At 41.6% G+C, this 14,316-nt stretch overlaps 1 protein-coding gene across 7 annotated transcripts in view; it reads right to left on the bottom strand.

Moving 5' to 3' along the window:
• CIT (citron rho-interacting serine/threonine kinase) overlaps nucleotides 1-14,316 on the bottom strand; it is a 164,019-nt gene that overhangs the window by 128,248 nt on the left and 21,455 nt on the right. For 4 of the 7 annotated variants that reach the window (XM_058691128.1, XM_058691132.1, XM_058691130.1 and 1 more), the window contains exons 6-7: nucleotides 5,349-5,491; nucleotides 4,075-4,168 (exon numbers count right to left, since the gene is read on the bottom strand). In XM_058691128.1, coding sequence (XP_058547111.1) covers nucleotides 4,075-4,168; nucleotides 5,349-5,491 — 237 coding nt within the window. Of the gene's footprint in view, nucleotides 1-4,074; nucleotides 4,169-5,348; nucleotides 5,492-6,968; nucleotides 7,038-14,316 lie in introns of all 7 variants that reach the window. The other 3 variants (XM_058691127.1, XM_058691126.1, XM_058691129.1) reach the window with 1 other exon arrangement.

Below are 14,316 nucleotides of genomic sequence, written 5' to 3'. Positions count from 1 at the left end.
TCTATCTATCTTTTAATGTGTATGTAAATGTTAATGAGCTCAGCACAGGATTCAGATTAAACTACAGGGTTTTAATAAAAACCCTCAATACTGACAATGAGAAATAAAAGTATTTTTTAAATACAAAAACAAGAGGAGAAAAACTGCAATGTCATCACTGATTAAACGCTTACCCTTTATGCCTAATTACCTTGCAGAACCATTAATATGCAATCCTCAAATCTGCACTGCTTGCACTTGCTGGGTTTTATTTTATTATCACACTAGATTGTTTGGAAATATTCAGTTCTCCTTGTTTGCAGCGCACGGGGATTGGTCACTTGTTCACAACCAAAGAGTCGAAAGGAACTGGACTGGGTCACGTTATCAGCATGACCCAGCAAAGGGCGTAAGTCACCAATGCCTCATTTTCAAACTCATGATTAGACTTATCCAAGAGCGTCAGGTAACTCCCTAACTACTGCCCTCTAACAGATATGTGATTATACACATTTATGTCTCATCACTTTATAATTTTCAAAATTTTAAGGAAAATATCCCTAGCTTCCCTTATGGACATCTCTGACATAAAGTATATTAAGTACTTAAGAGCAATGAACAAAGGCTTTTAATGACAATTTAATGACTGTTAAATTTCCATTAGCTACCGACCTCCAAGCACATTAAACCCATTTAACACGTAATACCACCATCCTGACAAGGATTTTGCAAGATGGTTTCACTCTCTTCTGGTGGCAATTCACAGCCAGCTAATCTGGGTGAGATATTAAAAGTGGAGCCATGTACTGTGGGCCAGCCTGCCTGACAGTACACCATCTGATAATTAACTAGTTAATTTTCACTGTATTGCTAAGGAAGAAAATACACCAATTCAGCAGGAGACAATAAGAAAATGACTAGGAGACAGAAAACTGAGTTGTATTTCAGGAAATAGAGAGGTTAAGGCAAGAAAAAAAAGGGGGTAGATTAACTTAGATTTCTTTACAAGCAGAAAGCAGATGAGAAATAAGAAAACCACCATCTGCCTCCTCCCAATCCCCTTCCCCTAAAATGCTTATTAAACATAAAACTATTTCAGGGCGCCTGGGTGGCTCAGTAGGTTAAGCATCTGACTTCAGCTCAGGTCATGATCTCACAGTTCGTGAGTTCAAGTCCTGTGTCAGGCTCTGTGCTGACAGCTCAGAGCCTGGAGCCTGCTCCGGATTCTGTCTCCCTCTGCCCCTCCCCTGCTCATGTTCTCTCTCAAAGAATAAATAAACATAAAAAAAAAATGTCTTTTTAAAAAACTATTTCAACCTAACTTTCCCCATGTAGCTGCCCAGGGCAGAAACATCCGCCTGCAGAAGGAGGGGGGATGGGGGGCGTATCTCACTATGTTGTTCCTCTTGGGGAAAAGGAATAAAAGTTTTTCACTCCTACATAAATCTCAAAAAAGTCTATCTCCTATGAGTTTCCAACCACTAAATGAGGCTGATTAACACTTAACATGCTATACTGCTCTTTGTTTACAATCTCCTTACAAATGTCTGTGTGAGAGCTGAAAGAGACAGGTTGGAAGCGTTCACTATTTGTGACTCTTTGAGATTCTAATAAGGTAAGGTGGGTGACCAAAGTCACACCGCAGGTCAAAGGCATATCTCAGTTCAACAGCCAAACCTCTAGGCAGTATGGCCCCGTGTTAGTAAGGAGAATACTCCAAAACAACATTCTGACTAAACGGCTTGGAATAACGACAATGGAAGATGGAAAACCCTATAGATCTAAGAGTCACAAATACCTAAAATTCATAGATAATATTTGTGAGCAGTAGGGAAAGGATTAATTGATTTTGGGTAACATATATAAATTTCAGTAAATGTAGATTATATATGGTATATTTTGAGTACAAAAAATATTCTGAACCCCCTTTTCACCTAGGAAACATTCTACTTAAAGGAAACATGTGCTTAACCCACCAAAAATACAACATATATTTTTAAAAAAGTATAATTCTATATCCATACTCGACTTCACCTAGATTGTAGATTATTGGTCTTCCATAATTAAATGGCCTTTGCACTGAAAACAATGCTAAAAATTCCCTCCTACGTGCTTGTCACATTCTGGCCCTAAAAGTACAAAGTTCTGGAGAGGAGACTCTTCCTCCAAGAGAAGAGGAGATGACTGTTCTCATGTGTTGGACTGAGTGCCGTCTTTCCTTCACCAGACTAATCAGGGATTGAGCACTGAGCTGCAAATAAACCTGAGTGACCCTGGAGGGCTCCCCGGAAGTGAAGGTTGTTCCAATTAGAAGAACTGAAAAGGGTAGTCTGAAGCCCTAAAAAACAGAAATATGAAATGAAGTAAAGTCCAGTCTCTCCATCAAGGGCTCTGAAGAAAGTGATTCCAGATGCACAGATCAGGCCTTACTTTATTCCCATTTATTTACCAAGTATTGACTTTGGACCACAATCTAGTTTTCCAAGTAGATTTTCTTATTGCAAGCACGTAGTGCTGGCTCTCATTAATAAGCTTTCTGATGTTTCTCAACTGACTTGCAATCGTTCTCAACCAGGGGTGATTTTGTCCCCAAGAAACACTCAGCAATGTCTGGAGAGATTTCTGGTTTTCACAACTGGAGGGAAGGGTGTTATCAGCATCTAGTAGATATGTAGCTAAATATCCTAGAATACACAGGAGAGCCCCCTGCAACAAAGAATTACCCAGAGCAAAATGTCAGTGGTGTTGACCATGTACCTATGCTTCAATTATTAGATTATGTACCTATGTTTCAGTTTATTTCTAGATGCATGAGTTCCTTACAGTCACTCATGCAATGTACAAGTTTTTCAATCCTAGATGATAAAACTTTGCATTACTTTTTTCCTCTGCTTTATTCCAGTAAATTCAAAACTTAAGTTTTCATACCTGTTTCTGAATTGCACATAATTTTTAAAACATAAAATGCTTTGATCCTATAACCTAATTCTCATTGTAATGATCAAGTAGAATCAATTACAAGAACATAATTTGGGAGGAGGGGAACCAGCACATAGGGAGACTGTTTCTCCAAGGATCTGAACACCAAGCAAATTATCTCAAGTAGGCCTCAGGTCTGCAGAACAGGGTGGCCAGCCCCTGGAGTGCAAAGAGTTAACATAACCCCAAGCCTTTTCCTAATATCAACCTAACAATATTCATCTTTCTTCCAAGGAACTTGAGCAAAAAAGGCAATTTTACATATTTCCCTTCATAAGGACTTAACTCTTAGAGGCTGGAGGGAAAGGGGGCATTTTAAAGAATAACCTCCCTAACCTCTGAATTTGTGCATTTTAACTAGAATCAGTATTTTACTGAGAAAGAATCAAATGCCAAGTTCCTAAGAATTTTGTCCAGGTCACCAAATGACTCCTTTGCAAAATAAGTCTTTAAGTCTAAGTTGATTTTCTCATAGACCTACCATTTTTTTGCATAGTTGCCATGAAAATTCACACTTTAGTATATACCAACTTTATTAGATTTTTTTTAATTTATATATATTTTTTTGCTTTGTCATCTTTTTCTAAAGTATTCTTGCTCTTGGTCTCAGCAGATACCCTCTTGCCTTCCCTTTTTAGCAGGTGGAATACAGCGTAATTTTTACCAAAGATCCAGGACATGGAAATACATTTTCAGCAGTAGGTTCTTAATGCTTAAGGATATTTGTTTAAATGTGCCAGTGATTTATTTCAATTTTGCTGCATAGGAAATAGAAATTTGAGATAAAGAAGATGATAGAAGGCAATCTATAATAAGGAAAATGAAAAGAAAAACAAAATAAGCATTTTCCCTTTTTAACCAAACTATTAAGGATGTTCCTAAAAATGTTTTGTAGGGTATTAACAGATGTTATACATAAAAGGGTATCAAGATCAAGTAAGTCTGGGAAACAGCTCCTATCCCCCTATCCCCACCCATGGAGAAATCCTGCCATATACTGGCAGATGAAGATTCCAAAATGTTGCTCAAAGTTTTCCCATATTTTCCAAATTTACAAGGACCACAGAACACTTTGTAGCATAATCTCTATTAAGCTATCTTGCTCCATTTTGTTACCATCTTATTCGAGCTCATTTTAGCCGCTGATCCAAAATCCACAAGCTTGATGTGTCCTATTCGGTCAATGAGTATGTTCTCAGGCTTGACGTCTCTAAGAAAATCAGGGCCACAAATTAGCATTGTTTTCTCCACGCCAATCAGCAAGCAACTGTAAACCTAGGATATCAATTCAGCCAAGAATCTCAAGGTCTATGTTCTGCTATACATACCTCCTGATTGATAGATATAAATAATAAGCAAAACATTCTGCAAAACAAATTTAAGAAAAAGGAGAAGAAAGAAAAGGAGGAGGATGAGAAGGAAGAGGAGGAGAAAGGGAAGTAGATGGAAATAGAAAAGAGCAGGAGAGAGGAAGGGAGGAGAAAGGAACAAATCTAAGTTGTTAGATGGATTATTTCTCCTAGAGACACACATTTTACATTATGAAAGCAACAAGGGGATTTGCCTAAGGTCATGTAGCTAAATCAATGGAAAAACCTGAGATTCTATTCGAGGTCTCATGACTCCTGGCCTAACTGTGGTTCCATTCCCACAACATTCTCAGAGGTACATAAAACGTCACATGAGCAAGGATGTAAAAAAACATTTTTCAACAGAGGGTGGAACACCTGTGTGAATTACTATCTAATTCTATAAGGTCAGAAGTACAACTCCATGGGCTTCTGCCCCTACATGGTATGCCAGTTCCTTCTGCAAATCAAATTCAGTTCTTCTCCCATGTAACCTGAAGAACCCACGCAAGAGTTCTCAGTCTTATCAGCTACATTAACAGATCTTATTAGCAAACTTGAGAACGTTATAATTATAGATCTATTTCACTGTTGAATGAGTAAGCTGAAAGGTCTGCCATTTTGGAAAATATACTTTCAGCCATTTACAGTTAGGACTGGTTAAAATTTGGGGGTGTCTGGGTGGCTCAGTCGGTCGAGCGTCTGGCTCTCAGTTTCGGCTCAGGTCATGATCTCATGGGTTCATGAGTTCAAGCCCCGCATCGGGCTCCACACTGACAGTACACAGCCTGCTTGGGATTCTCTCTCTCTCTCCCTCTCTTTCTGCCCCTTCCTACACACTCTCTCTCTCACTCTCTACCCCAGAATGAATGAATAAGTAAATAAATAAATAAACAAACTTAAAAAAAAAAAAAAGACTGGTTAAAATTTGGAGGGAGCATTATTTTGATGCTGAAATCATTCATCCATTCATTCATTCTACTGTGGGACTTGTTAGGTGATAGAGATAAATTTTCAGTATACTACCTGAGTCTCACTTACCGATGTACATATCCCATCTGATGAATGCTGTGAACAGCCAAAATCAATTCGGCTAGGTAAAACTGAATCGTATTTTCATCTAATTGGTCCTCGTATCTGTTCAAAAGTGACAGCAAGTCCCCCCCAGGCTGATATTCCATGACCTGTATAGAATACCAAAGTTATTAATTCTTCATACACCCCAAAAGGGAATGTCTCAATTAGAGCCTCAAATGCTGCCTGACGTGTTATAATTACAACATTTCCACAAAGCAACCAAGATGTGAGAGATGTATTATAAGTCACGTAGGATGAGATCCCTGCCCTAAGGAAATTACATCCAATACCCAAGAGAATCACTATAATGAAAGACTAGTCCCAGACACCACGCACAGTGTTTGCAAGGTAAGCTTGAAAAGCTGAATTAAATCCACCCACTCACCTACCCACCCACCCAAGTTGACACCCCAGACATTCCCTAGGATTCGGTACACAGTGTAGATGGAAATTGCTGGAGGGCAACAAACCCTCTGGCATCCCTTCTGTATTTCTCTCGGCACCCAGCAGAACACAGGAAGGGTGCACCAAATGTGATACAACCTTTTCCTGCAACAGTCATCTGACCACGTCTGTTACAAATTTAAATGTGAAATATATACTCTTTGACCTAATAATTCCACTTCTGACCACTTATCTCACAGGAACTTATAGTAGTTTGTAGATCAATAAGACACACAGATTCACTGCAGCATTGCTTGCGACACAGGAGAGAGAAAAAGCCTGGAAATCACCCAAATATCCATCATTAAGAAATTCCTGAAATATGACATATCTAAACCATGGGAGAAGATGTAGATATGAAAAATGAACAGACTCCCTTTATTCATACTGCCGTGGAAAGCTGCCCATGATAATATAAAGTGACATACAGGATAAAGTACAACCTCTTTTTTCTGATAAAAAAATTATTACATTTGTTAACATATACATTATATTATGTTTGAGGCCGGTTTGCCTGGGTGGCTACAAACTGCAGCCTGGTGACTTAAGCTCTCAGCCTTTCAGTTTCATCCACTGTAAAATGAGGATAAGACTAATTCCCTCGCAACACCCTGCCTGGCACCAACAAGGTCTTCAACTGCCAGTCAGGAGTCTTCCTTTCCCGACCTTCGCTGCATAATCCTTTCCTGGCTGGGAGAAGCCGGGACACATTTCGACCACTCTTACTCAGCTCTCTCTTGTCCTTTGCTCTGATTTCCCATTTTGTGAGCCACACTATAAATGTCTTTTGTTTTAAGTTGTCTCAAATCCTTTCTGGAAAGAGGCAAGATCCAAATAAACATCTTAAAAAAAAAAAAAAATACTAAATCTCTCCAGCTACTGCATTCCAGAAGCCAATTTTGGGATGTGAATTCTCTCCCTCCTCCTCCAAACTCCTGTTTGCTTTTGGTCCAGAATTAGAAGAAAGCTCTAGTCGAGTGAGACATGGAGCATCTGTACATTCCGCAGAGGCCCCAGGCTGGTCCAGTAAAGATTCTGCCCAGCACTGAGTCAACCCTACCCCAGAGACCCCTGGAGGAGCCAGTGACCTGCATGTCCTCCCCAAGGGCTCTGGGTCACCTGGGAGTCTCCCCCACTCACGTGGCATCTTGCATGGAGCAGAGAGTCAACCAGATACTGGACAATTTGAAGAGTAAGGTTCCATTTGCACTGTAATTATTGGGGAAAAAATGATTTATGAACTAACAAGAAGGGTGAAGTGTAGAAGGAGTGGCGGCTAAAATGCAGCCTTTATTGCCCCAAAGTTCACAGCAGATTGAAAGCTACCAGTCCCAGTCCTAGAAGAACCCACAGGAGCCACCTGGCTGCCTAAAGCTCGCCCACTCATCCCAACCTGGTTCTCCACAGGCCCTAGTTATGTCGGTGAATGTTAATTTTTATATCTGTTTTAAACATATATTGCCATTAAAAAGGTCTTAAATGCCCTCTCCCCTCCCCAAAAAAATCACCAGTAACAACAGAAGTACTCATGCTTTTAGAACGGAAACATCTTAAAATAGGAACAATGCATATTTATGACGATACATCGCAGTTAAAAACTTTCTAACCTGGCTCTATTAAAGATGTGAAAAATAGGGGCACCTCGGTGGCTCAATCGGTTGAGTGTCCAACTTCGGCTCAGGTCATGATCTTGCAGTTTGTGAGTTCGAGCCCCGTGTCAGGCTCTGTGCTGACAGCTCAGAGCCTGGAGCCTGCTTTGGATTCTGCGTCTCCCTCTCTTTGCCCCTCCCCTACTCATGCTCTCTCTCTCTCTCTCTCTCAAAAATAAACATTTTTAAAAACTTTTTATAAAAAAAAAAGATGTTAAAAATAGAATGGCTGTAAGTTTAAGGATGACAAAGTCAAACATATAGCACCCACTGGCAACTTTTAGGAGCTCACAAACTGACAGCTCTGTAATACTTCACAACTTCACAACTATTCCTAGAGACTCTATTTTGTAATGACCAGTAAAATAGTTCAGAAAATAAGAACCATCTCTTAAAAGGCAAAAAGATATGTATTCTGTGTGCTTATTCAGAAGATCCAATTTCCTGAGCTGAAAATCCCCACCAAAACTAAGATCAGTCTTTTCTGAGTCAAACAACTTTTCATTTCTTCAAAACCAGGGTTGATTGGGAAGACAAGTGACAAAAATTACAACAGCTGCGAGGCAGCATGTTCCACAACATGGGACAAAATAGACACGAAATGACAAACCCCTAAATAGACTGGGTCCTTATCAAAGAACTAATCAGGCTTGAGCCACCAACACGATCCCACATTACCACCCTAAAAATTCAAGTGCCCACCGTTAGAGAACACAATTTGGACATTTACTGAGTAAATCTGTTATCCCCATCCCAAAGCTATCCTGCTGGGGTACAGTCGCTCATTCTGCCAAAATGGGGAACAGGGCTTGTGTGTGGTCAACTCAAGCTTAACCACTCATCTTGCTGTTAAGCTTAGACATAAAGAACAGGACTTGGGCACTTTCAGAAAACACCTCTGGACTTTTAAAAATGGTACCAAAGCAAGAGGCTCCAAAAGCATCATCAAAAGTCAAAAATTAAGGGGCACCTGGGTGGCTCAGTTGGTTAAACATCTGACTCCTGATTCCAGCTCAGGTCACTATCTCATAGTTTGTGAGATCGAGTCCCATGTCAGGCTCTATGCTGATGGTGTGGAGCCTGCCTGGGATTCTCTCTCCCTCTCTCTCTGTCCCTCCCCAGCTTGCTCGCGCTCTGTCAAAAAATAAACATAAAAAAAATTTTTAAAACAAAGTCACAAATGAAGAGCCTTTAAATCTCCTTACCAGATGGCTTGCTATGAACTAAACACCAGGGTCAGAAGAACACGATAAACCATTAAAGGCCAAAGTCACCACCCAGGCTGTCCCAGACAACCCATTCACAGCACCTGCTTTTGTCCAAAAGTGTGACTCCGTCCAGGACTCTGACTACTCAGAGATGCCTGGTGAGGCACTGATACCCCCAAAATGTGGCTTGTCAAACCTGCCTGTCCATCAGAATCACCCAGGGAGGTGCTTTTGAAAAACAGAAAAAAACACATTCATCAAAAAAAAAATTTTTTTTTTGAGTGCCTGCTGTGTGTCAGGCACTATTCTAGATATAAGGAAAACAGCAGAGAGTAAAACAGACAAAAGTCCTTTGCCTTCATGGAGCTGGAATTCTAGAGGAATGAAAAATAGTGAACATTAAGCAGTATGAAAGGGTAAAGTAGGTTTCATTCTCACCCCAACCGGTTATTCAGGGAGCTTGTTAAAAATCCCAGTGACCGTGGGTGAGGTCCAGACACCTGCATTTTTAAGGAGCCACCGGGGTGATTCTGACGCAGCCAGCCCAGCACTGTACTGAGACCCGCTGCTGAGGAAGTTGTGGAGACAATGTGGCTCCCTGCTTCAAGCGGGTGAAAAGTTTCTACAGCAAGAGGTGCCCTTGATACAGCCAACACTCCTGCTGCTTGACGTGTTTTTCAATGACTACCTACAGCCTTTCTGACCATCACGACGAGATCACCAGCAACAAAGAGCCGGAAGGTAACCAGTCCGTCAGCACAGAGGCAACAATCCTCCACGGATGGATGAGACATGTGCCTGCCCGCAACGACCAGCTGCAGGTCACCCAAATGGCACTCACCAAGGCATGGTAATCAAAGGCTGGGCGACGGGAGGAGGAAAAGGGCCCTATAGGGAAACAGCCCTAAACAATGCGGCAGCCCTGCAGATGGCAGAGAAAGCACAGCAGCTGACAAACAAGCCTGGCTTGGAGCTATCACAGACTTGCTCTTTTAAAGCAAAGACATTCAGGCCAACAGAGACAAACCCTTCTAATGGCAGCAGCTGCAGATACTAATTAAAGGGCAAATCTTACATGTGTTCGGTTTGGAAGGAGTAGAGGCCTCTCTGTTGGTGTTTGCAGCTACACCCCAAGTACAGGGATAGCAAGGGATAGCAATGCCCATCAGTTGTGTGGCATTTGAAACAAAGGACAAGAGTGTGTGTGTGTGTGTGTGTGTGTGTGTGTGTGTGTGTGTGTGTGTGTGTGTATGCGCACGTGCACATGAATGCACATACATGCACACCTGCATGCGCTCATATCCATATGTGGGGAAGGGGTGAGTATTTAATAGTCCTTGTACCCTATTCCAATTTGCACAGGGTGTCATTAGAAGCATGCTGTGCTGGCCACCCTTTCAGCAACGTGCCCTTGAAATGCTTGCACCACAATCAGCCTGCCTGAAAGTGCCACGGAAATGTAACAATGGTGTTGGCATCGTTATCTGCCCTGTGGACTGTCCCTGATCTTTGGCATCTGGGAGGAAGGAAGGGCTTCTCAAAGCAGAGTGGTCCCTGGCAGGGACTCTAAATTATTCTTCATGAAAGGCAAGGTCACCAAGAGAAAAAGAGAGAAGACCCTTTTTTTTTTTTTTTCTTCAGAAAATAGGAATCCCAGCCTGATTCATCCATCTATTCACAAAAATCCTCATTGAGCACTGAATCATCCAGCGTCTTGGCAAGAAACAGACTGCACACTCAAACTAGATAACTGAGGACATGAATTAATGAAGCACCCTGCCCTGGTGAAGAACCCTGGGGCTAGTTAAGAGCTGGGGAGTAGGTACCACTTGTCAACCTGAAAGAGCAAAGAGCAAGGGACAGGATCTGAGAAACTTCACCATTGTTGAAGGAGCAAAAGGAGGAAGAAGTAGCCAGAAATTAACTGTAACTATAGCCGTAGGACCATGGTTCTCCAAGTGGGGCCCCCAGACTAGCAGCAGCATCACCTGGGACCTGGTTGCAAATTCTTGGGCCCCATCTTCGATCTACTAAGCCAGAAACTGGGACCATGGGACAAGACAAACTGGGACAATGGAACAAAATTGTGACGACTAAGACTTTAAATGCATTCAGTTGAAATATGCCTTGAAAGACCAGGACATAAAACAACTATTTTGAAGGCACAAAGAACCCCTCCAAGGCAATAACATACTCAGCAACTGAACTGGGGTCAATAAGAGGTATTAATATCTCATTTCACCAATGAGAACATTGAAGCCGAAAAGGCCAATGACTCCAGAGAGACCAACCAAGGAAGAGTAATAAAACAAGAACCTATATTCTAAGTAACAGCTTCCTTCCGACGGGCAGCCAGCTTCCAAACCCAGGCTTCTGAAACAGCAACATGAGAACATGCTGGTGAGTTTTGAGACATGCCTGAAAACTGGATAATCTTTTCTGAGAGATCAAAACAGCACATGTCTCACTGTCAAAACTATCATAAGCTGCCACATTTTACAAAAATAAACAATGAAGTTGTATTTGTTAACTCTCTCCAGACTCCCAGTGTCAGCAGAGGCTAGAGCCCAACACCCACAGGCCACAGGGGTCACTGTCTAAAAACAGCCAGCCTCCAAACTGTCCCTACAAAGGAAGGAAATACCACCTGTGCAATTGCTTCGGTGCAAAGCGAGACAATATAAAGAACTAATCCCAAGCAGGACTTCAGAACCGGGGACGGAACAGAAGTGCTTTGGGATGTGACAGTGTAACATAATGGGTAAAAGTATGGGAGGTGGATCTAGGGGGCCCGGCTTCAAAACCCAGATCTCTTATTGCCTACAAAAGTAGGTGTTTTAACCTCTGTGGCAGACTACAACTGGTCCCCCAAATCCATTCTTCCTGAAGCTGGAGGATGGCCATGCCACTAGATGGTATAGATGTAAGGTCATATGATCAAGTTCTAGTCAATAAAATAGGAAAGGAAATGATGTGCCCCACTTCCATATCTTTCTAAGTAAAAGGAATTTGCTTGTTCTGTCCTCTACTCCTTTCTCCTACCAGCCAGGTGAAATGAGAATATGAAATACCCGACTTCAACCACATCAAAGAGGAAAATATCCTAAGGGATGAGGAGCCACAAGATGGAAGGAACCTGGGTCCCTGGATTATCACATACAACAGAGCTGCTCTGTCAGTTCAGACTGTATTTTGGTATCTTTTTGTTACAGTAGCTTAGTCTATACCTTAACTAATACATCCTATGTGCAACTGGGGGAGAAAAAATTGGAATGAACAGAGGGAAGTCAATGTGAGGCCACTGTAAGGAAAGAAGATTCATGGATCGGTTGTGACTCAGAGCAAGGGCAGCCTGAAGACACATGGCATGAAAAACATCAATACAAAGCCAGCAAGCTTTAAGAATCCCACAAAGGGCTTAGATGCAACAATACTACAAGTGGTGAGTTGCAAAACAATGGTTTCTTTGTAAAGACCAGCTCCTTCCTGGAAGGACACTGGGGAAGGCATCTGTTATACAGAATTGAACAGATTTCATCATGAACCAGACCAACAAAGCGCTGTTTCCACGGGCTGCCTGCCAGAACACAGAACTAGCCTTGTTATATAGGACCAGACATTAATACAATGGACTTCATTGAAATTTTCTATACGCCAGAAAATGGCAAGCCACATTCATTGGTATGTAACGACAAATAAATTTTTAACCATCAAATTTCAAAAGGATCCAAGTTCAATTTCCCTGCACTGCACTCCAAATTTTGAAAATCCCACTGGATCTAACTTGAATTACATACTTTAGAGAATAAAACTCATACTACTCATGTGTGATTTCCATAACACAGTAAGTAAATCTGTATGTAAATCAATTTCTATGAAATTAATCAGACATTCGTTGAATAAACGCATCTTAAGCATTTACTTGAGGAAGCACCACAGGAAGCAAGGGAAACAGAATCCCTCCATTAGTGGAGGGAGGTGTAGCCTGGTAGGGTAGCCCAACACCCACTCATGAAGAGGACACACAGGGTGTTATGAGTATGCAGCCAGAAGGGCAACCCTCCCGGAAGAAGAGAGGCCAGGATGAGTTTCTGGAAGAAGTGATACCTGGCCCAAGTCCAGAAGGAGAAACAGGAGTTAGCCTGGGAAACAGGGAAAGAGGGAACAGCGTGGAGAAAGGTCAGAGGCCAGATCAAAGAACCAAAGGAAGGTCAGGATAAATGTAAAGTAAAAACAAAGAAATGGTAAGCAACAAGCCTAGAGGTATATATGAAAAAGGCCTTGGAAACCACATGGAAGAGTCTGGACTTTATCCAGAGGGCAGCAGGGAGTCTTACAGGGTTTTAACAGTGGGATGACTTGGCTGCAGTGTGTAGAAGACCTGGGGGAAGGGCAAGACAGATGGCAGGGAGAACACTTAGGAGGTTACTGCAGTAATGCAGGCAAAAAAAGATGGCAGCAGGAACTCACCCAGTCGAAGCAAGAATGGAGAGAAGAGACAGCTTTGAGAAATATATAGGTCACCGATTCCTACTTGTTTTATTCACTGATTTCTAAATGTATCTTCAATTAAACTGCATTTGCATTACAAGTGAACGTTCAACTGCCAGGGAGCTTAGGATAATTTATGTTTCCCCAAACTTCAAAGGTTTGGTGATCTATAAGTGGTCAATAGATACAATGGAATTTTGGTACTTCACAATACCAATATAGATCTATGGTCCCCTTATCTTGTGGCAGAATGTATTTCCAGATGCAGAAATGTTCAGATTTTAGAAAAGTAAAATGGTGCATTTACTTTATGTTATCTAACACCCTAGGGTATGGCTTGAGATATCACCCTGTAATCAAATGCAATCAAAATCACAATTTTTTGGCAAAATTACAAATAGTCATACTAAAGGGAATGAAGAAGAGATTCAGGTCAGGTTTTGCTGCCAAATAAGTAACTAAGGAACTTGAGGTTATTCAGAGCTCTGGGCATTTCAGAATTGCAGATAAAGAATGGGGGATCTATAATCATATCTTAGTTCCAATGCTGAGTTTGGATATTTATAAGAAAACTGTACCCTTAGCAAGCATTTTACTCCAAATTACCAACATACTTGAGAAGAGAATGCAGACAGGGAAATAATTACAAGATCCCATCAGCAATACCCAACTGAGCTATGAAAGAAGGGTGTAAAAATGTCATTGCAGCCAGGTATCAATGTGCTGAGGCAACTAGAACTCCAGGAGACAGCTGTTTTGAGATCATTCCCCTCTTGTAAGATGGCGGCTAGAAAACCTGGAAAGATGGTCATTAAGCTAGGAATGCCAATGCCAGGGGCAACATCCAGATGGAAGCCCCACGGACAAAAGGCCCAAAAAAGGAAGCCCCCTGCCACTGGGAGGTCTCTTAGCAGAGGAGAGGCTGATATTCCCAGACCATAAGGCATTCCAGTTAGGCTGTGCCCAAGCGGAAGTCCACAGCAGTTAATTACACGATTAAAAAGAAAAAGGGAAGGTCTACCACTAGGACAAAGTCAATTGGTAGGGATAAAAATGGTGGCACCAAAGAGGTTAAAATTTTTGAAATGACCAGGTATTACCCTCTTGAAGATGCACTTTGAAAAGTGTTGAGCCATGAAA

Source organism: Neofelis nebulosa, chromosome 11 (genome assembly GCF_028018385.1).
Source record: "Neofelis nebulosa isolate mNeoNeb1 chromosome 11, mNeoNeb1.pri, whole genome shotgun sequence".
NCBI classification, from domain to species: domain Eukaryota; kingdom Metazoa; phylum Chordata; class Mammalia; order Carnivora; family Felidae; genus Neofelis; species Neofelis nebulosa.
Note: the sequence above shows the minus strand (reverse complement) of the source record. Positions and strands in the feature narration are given on the sequence as shown.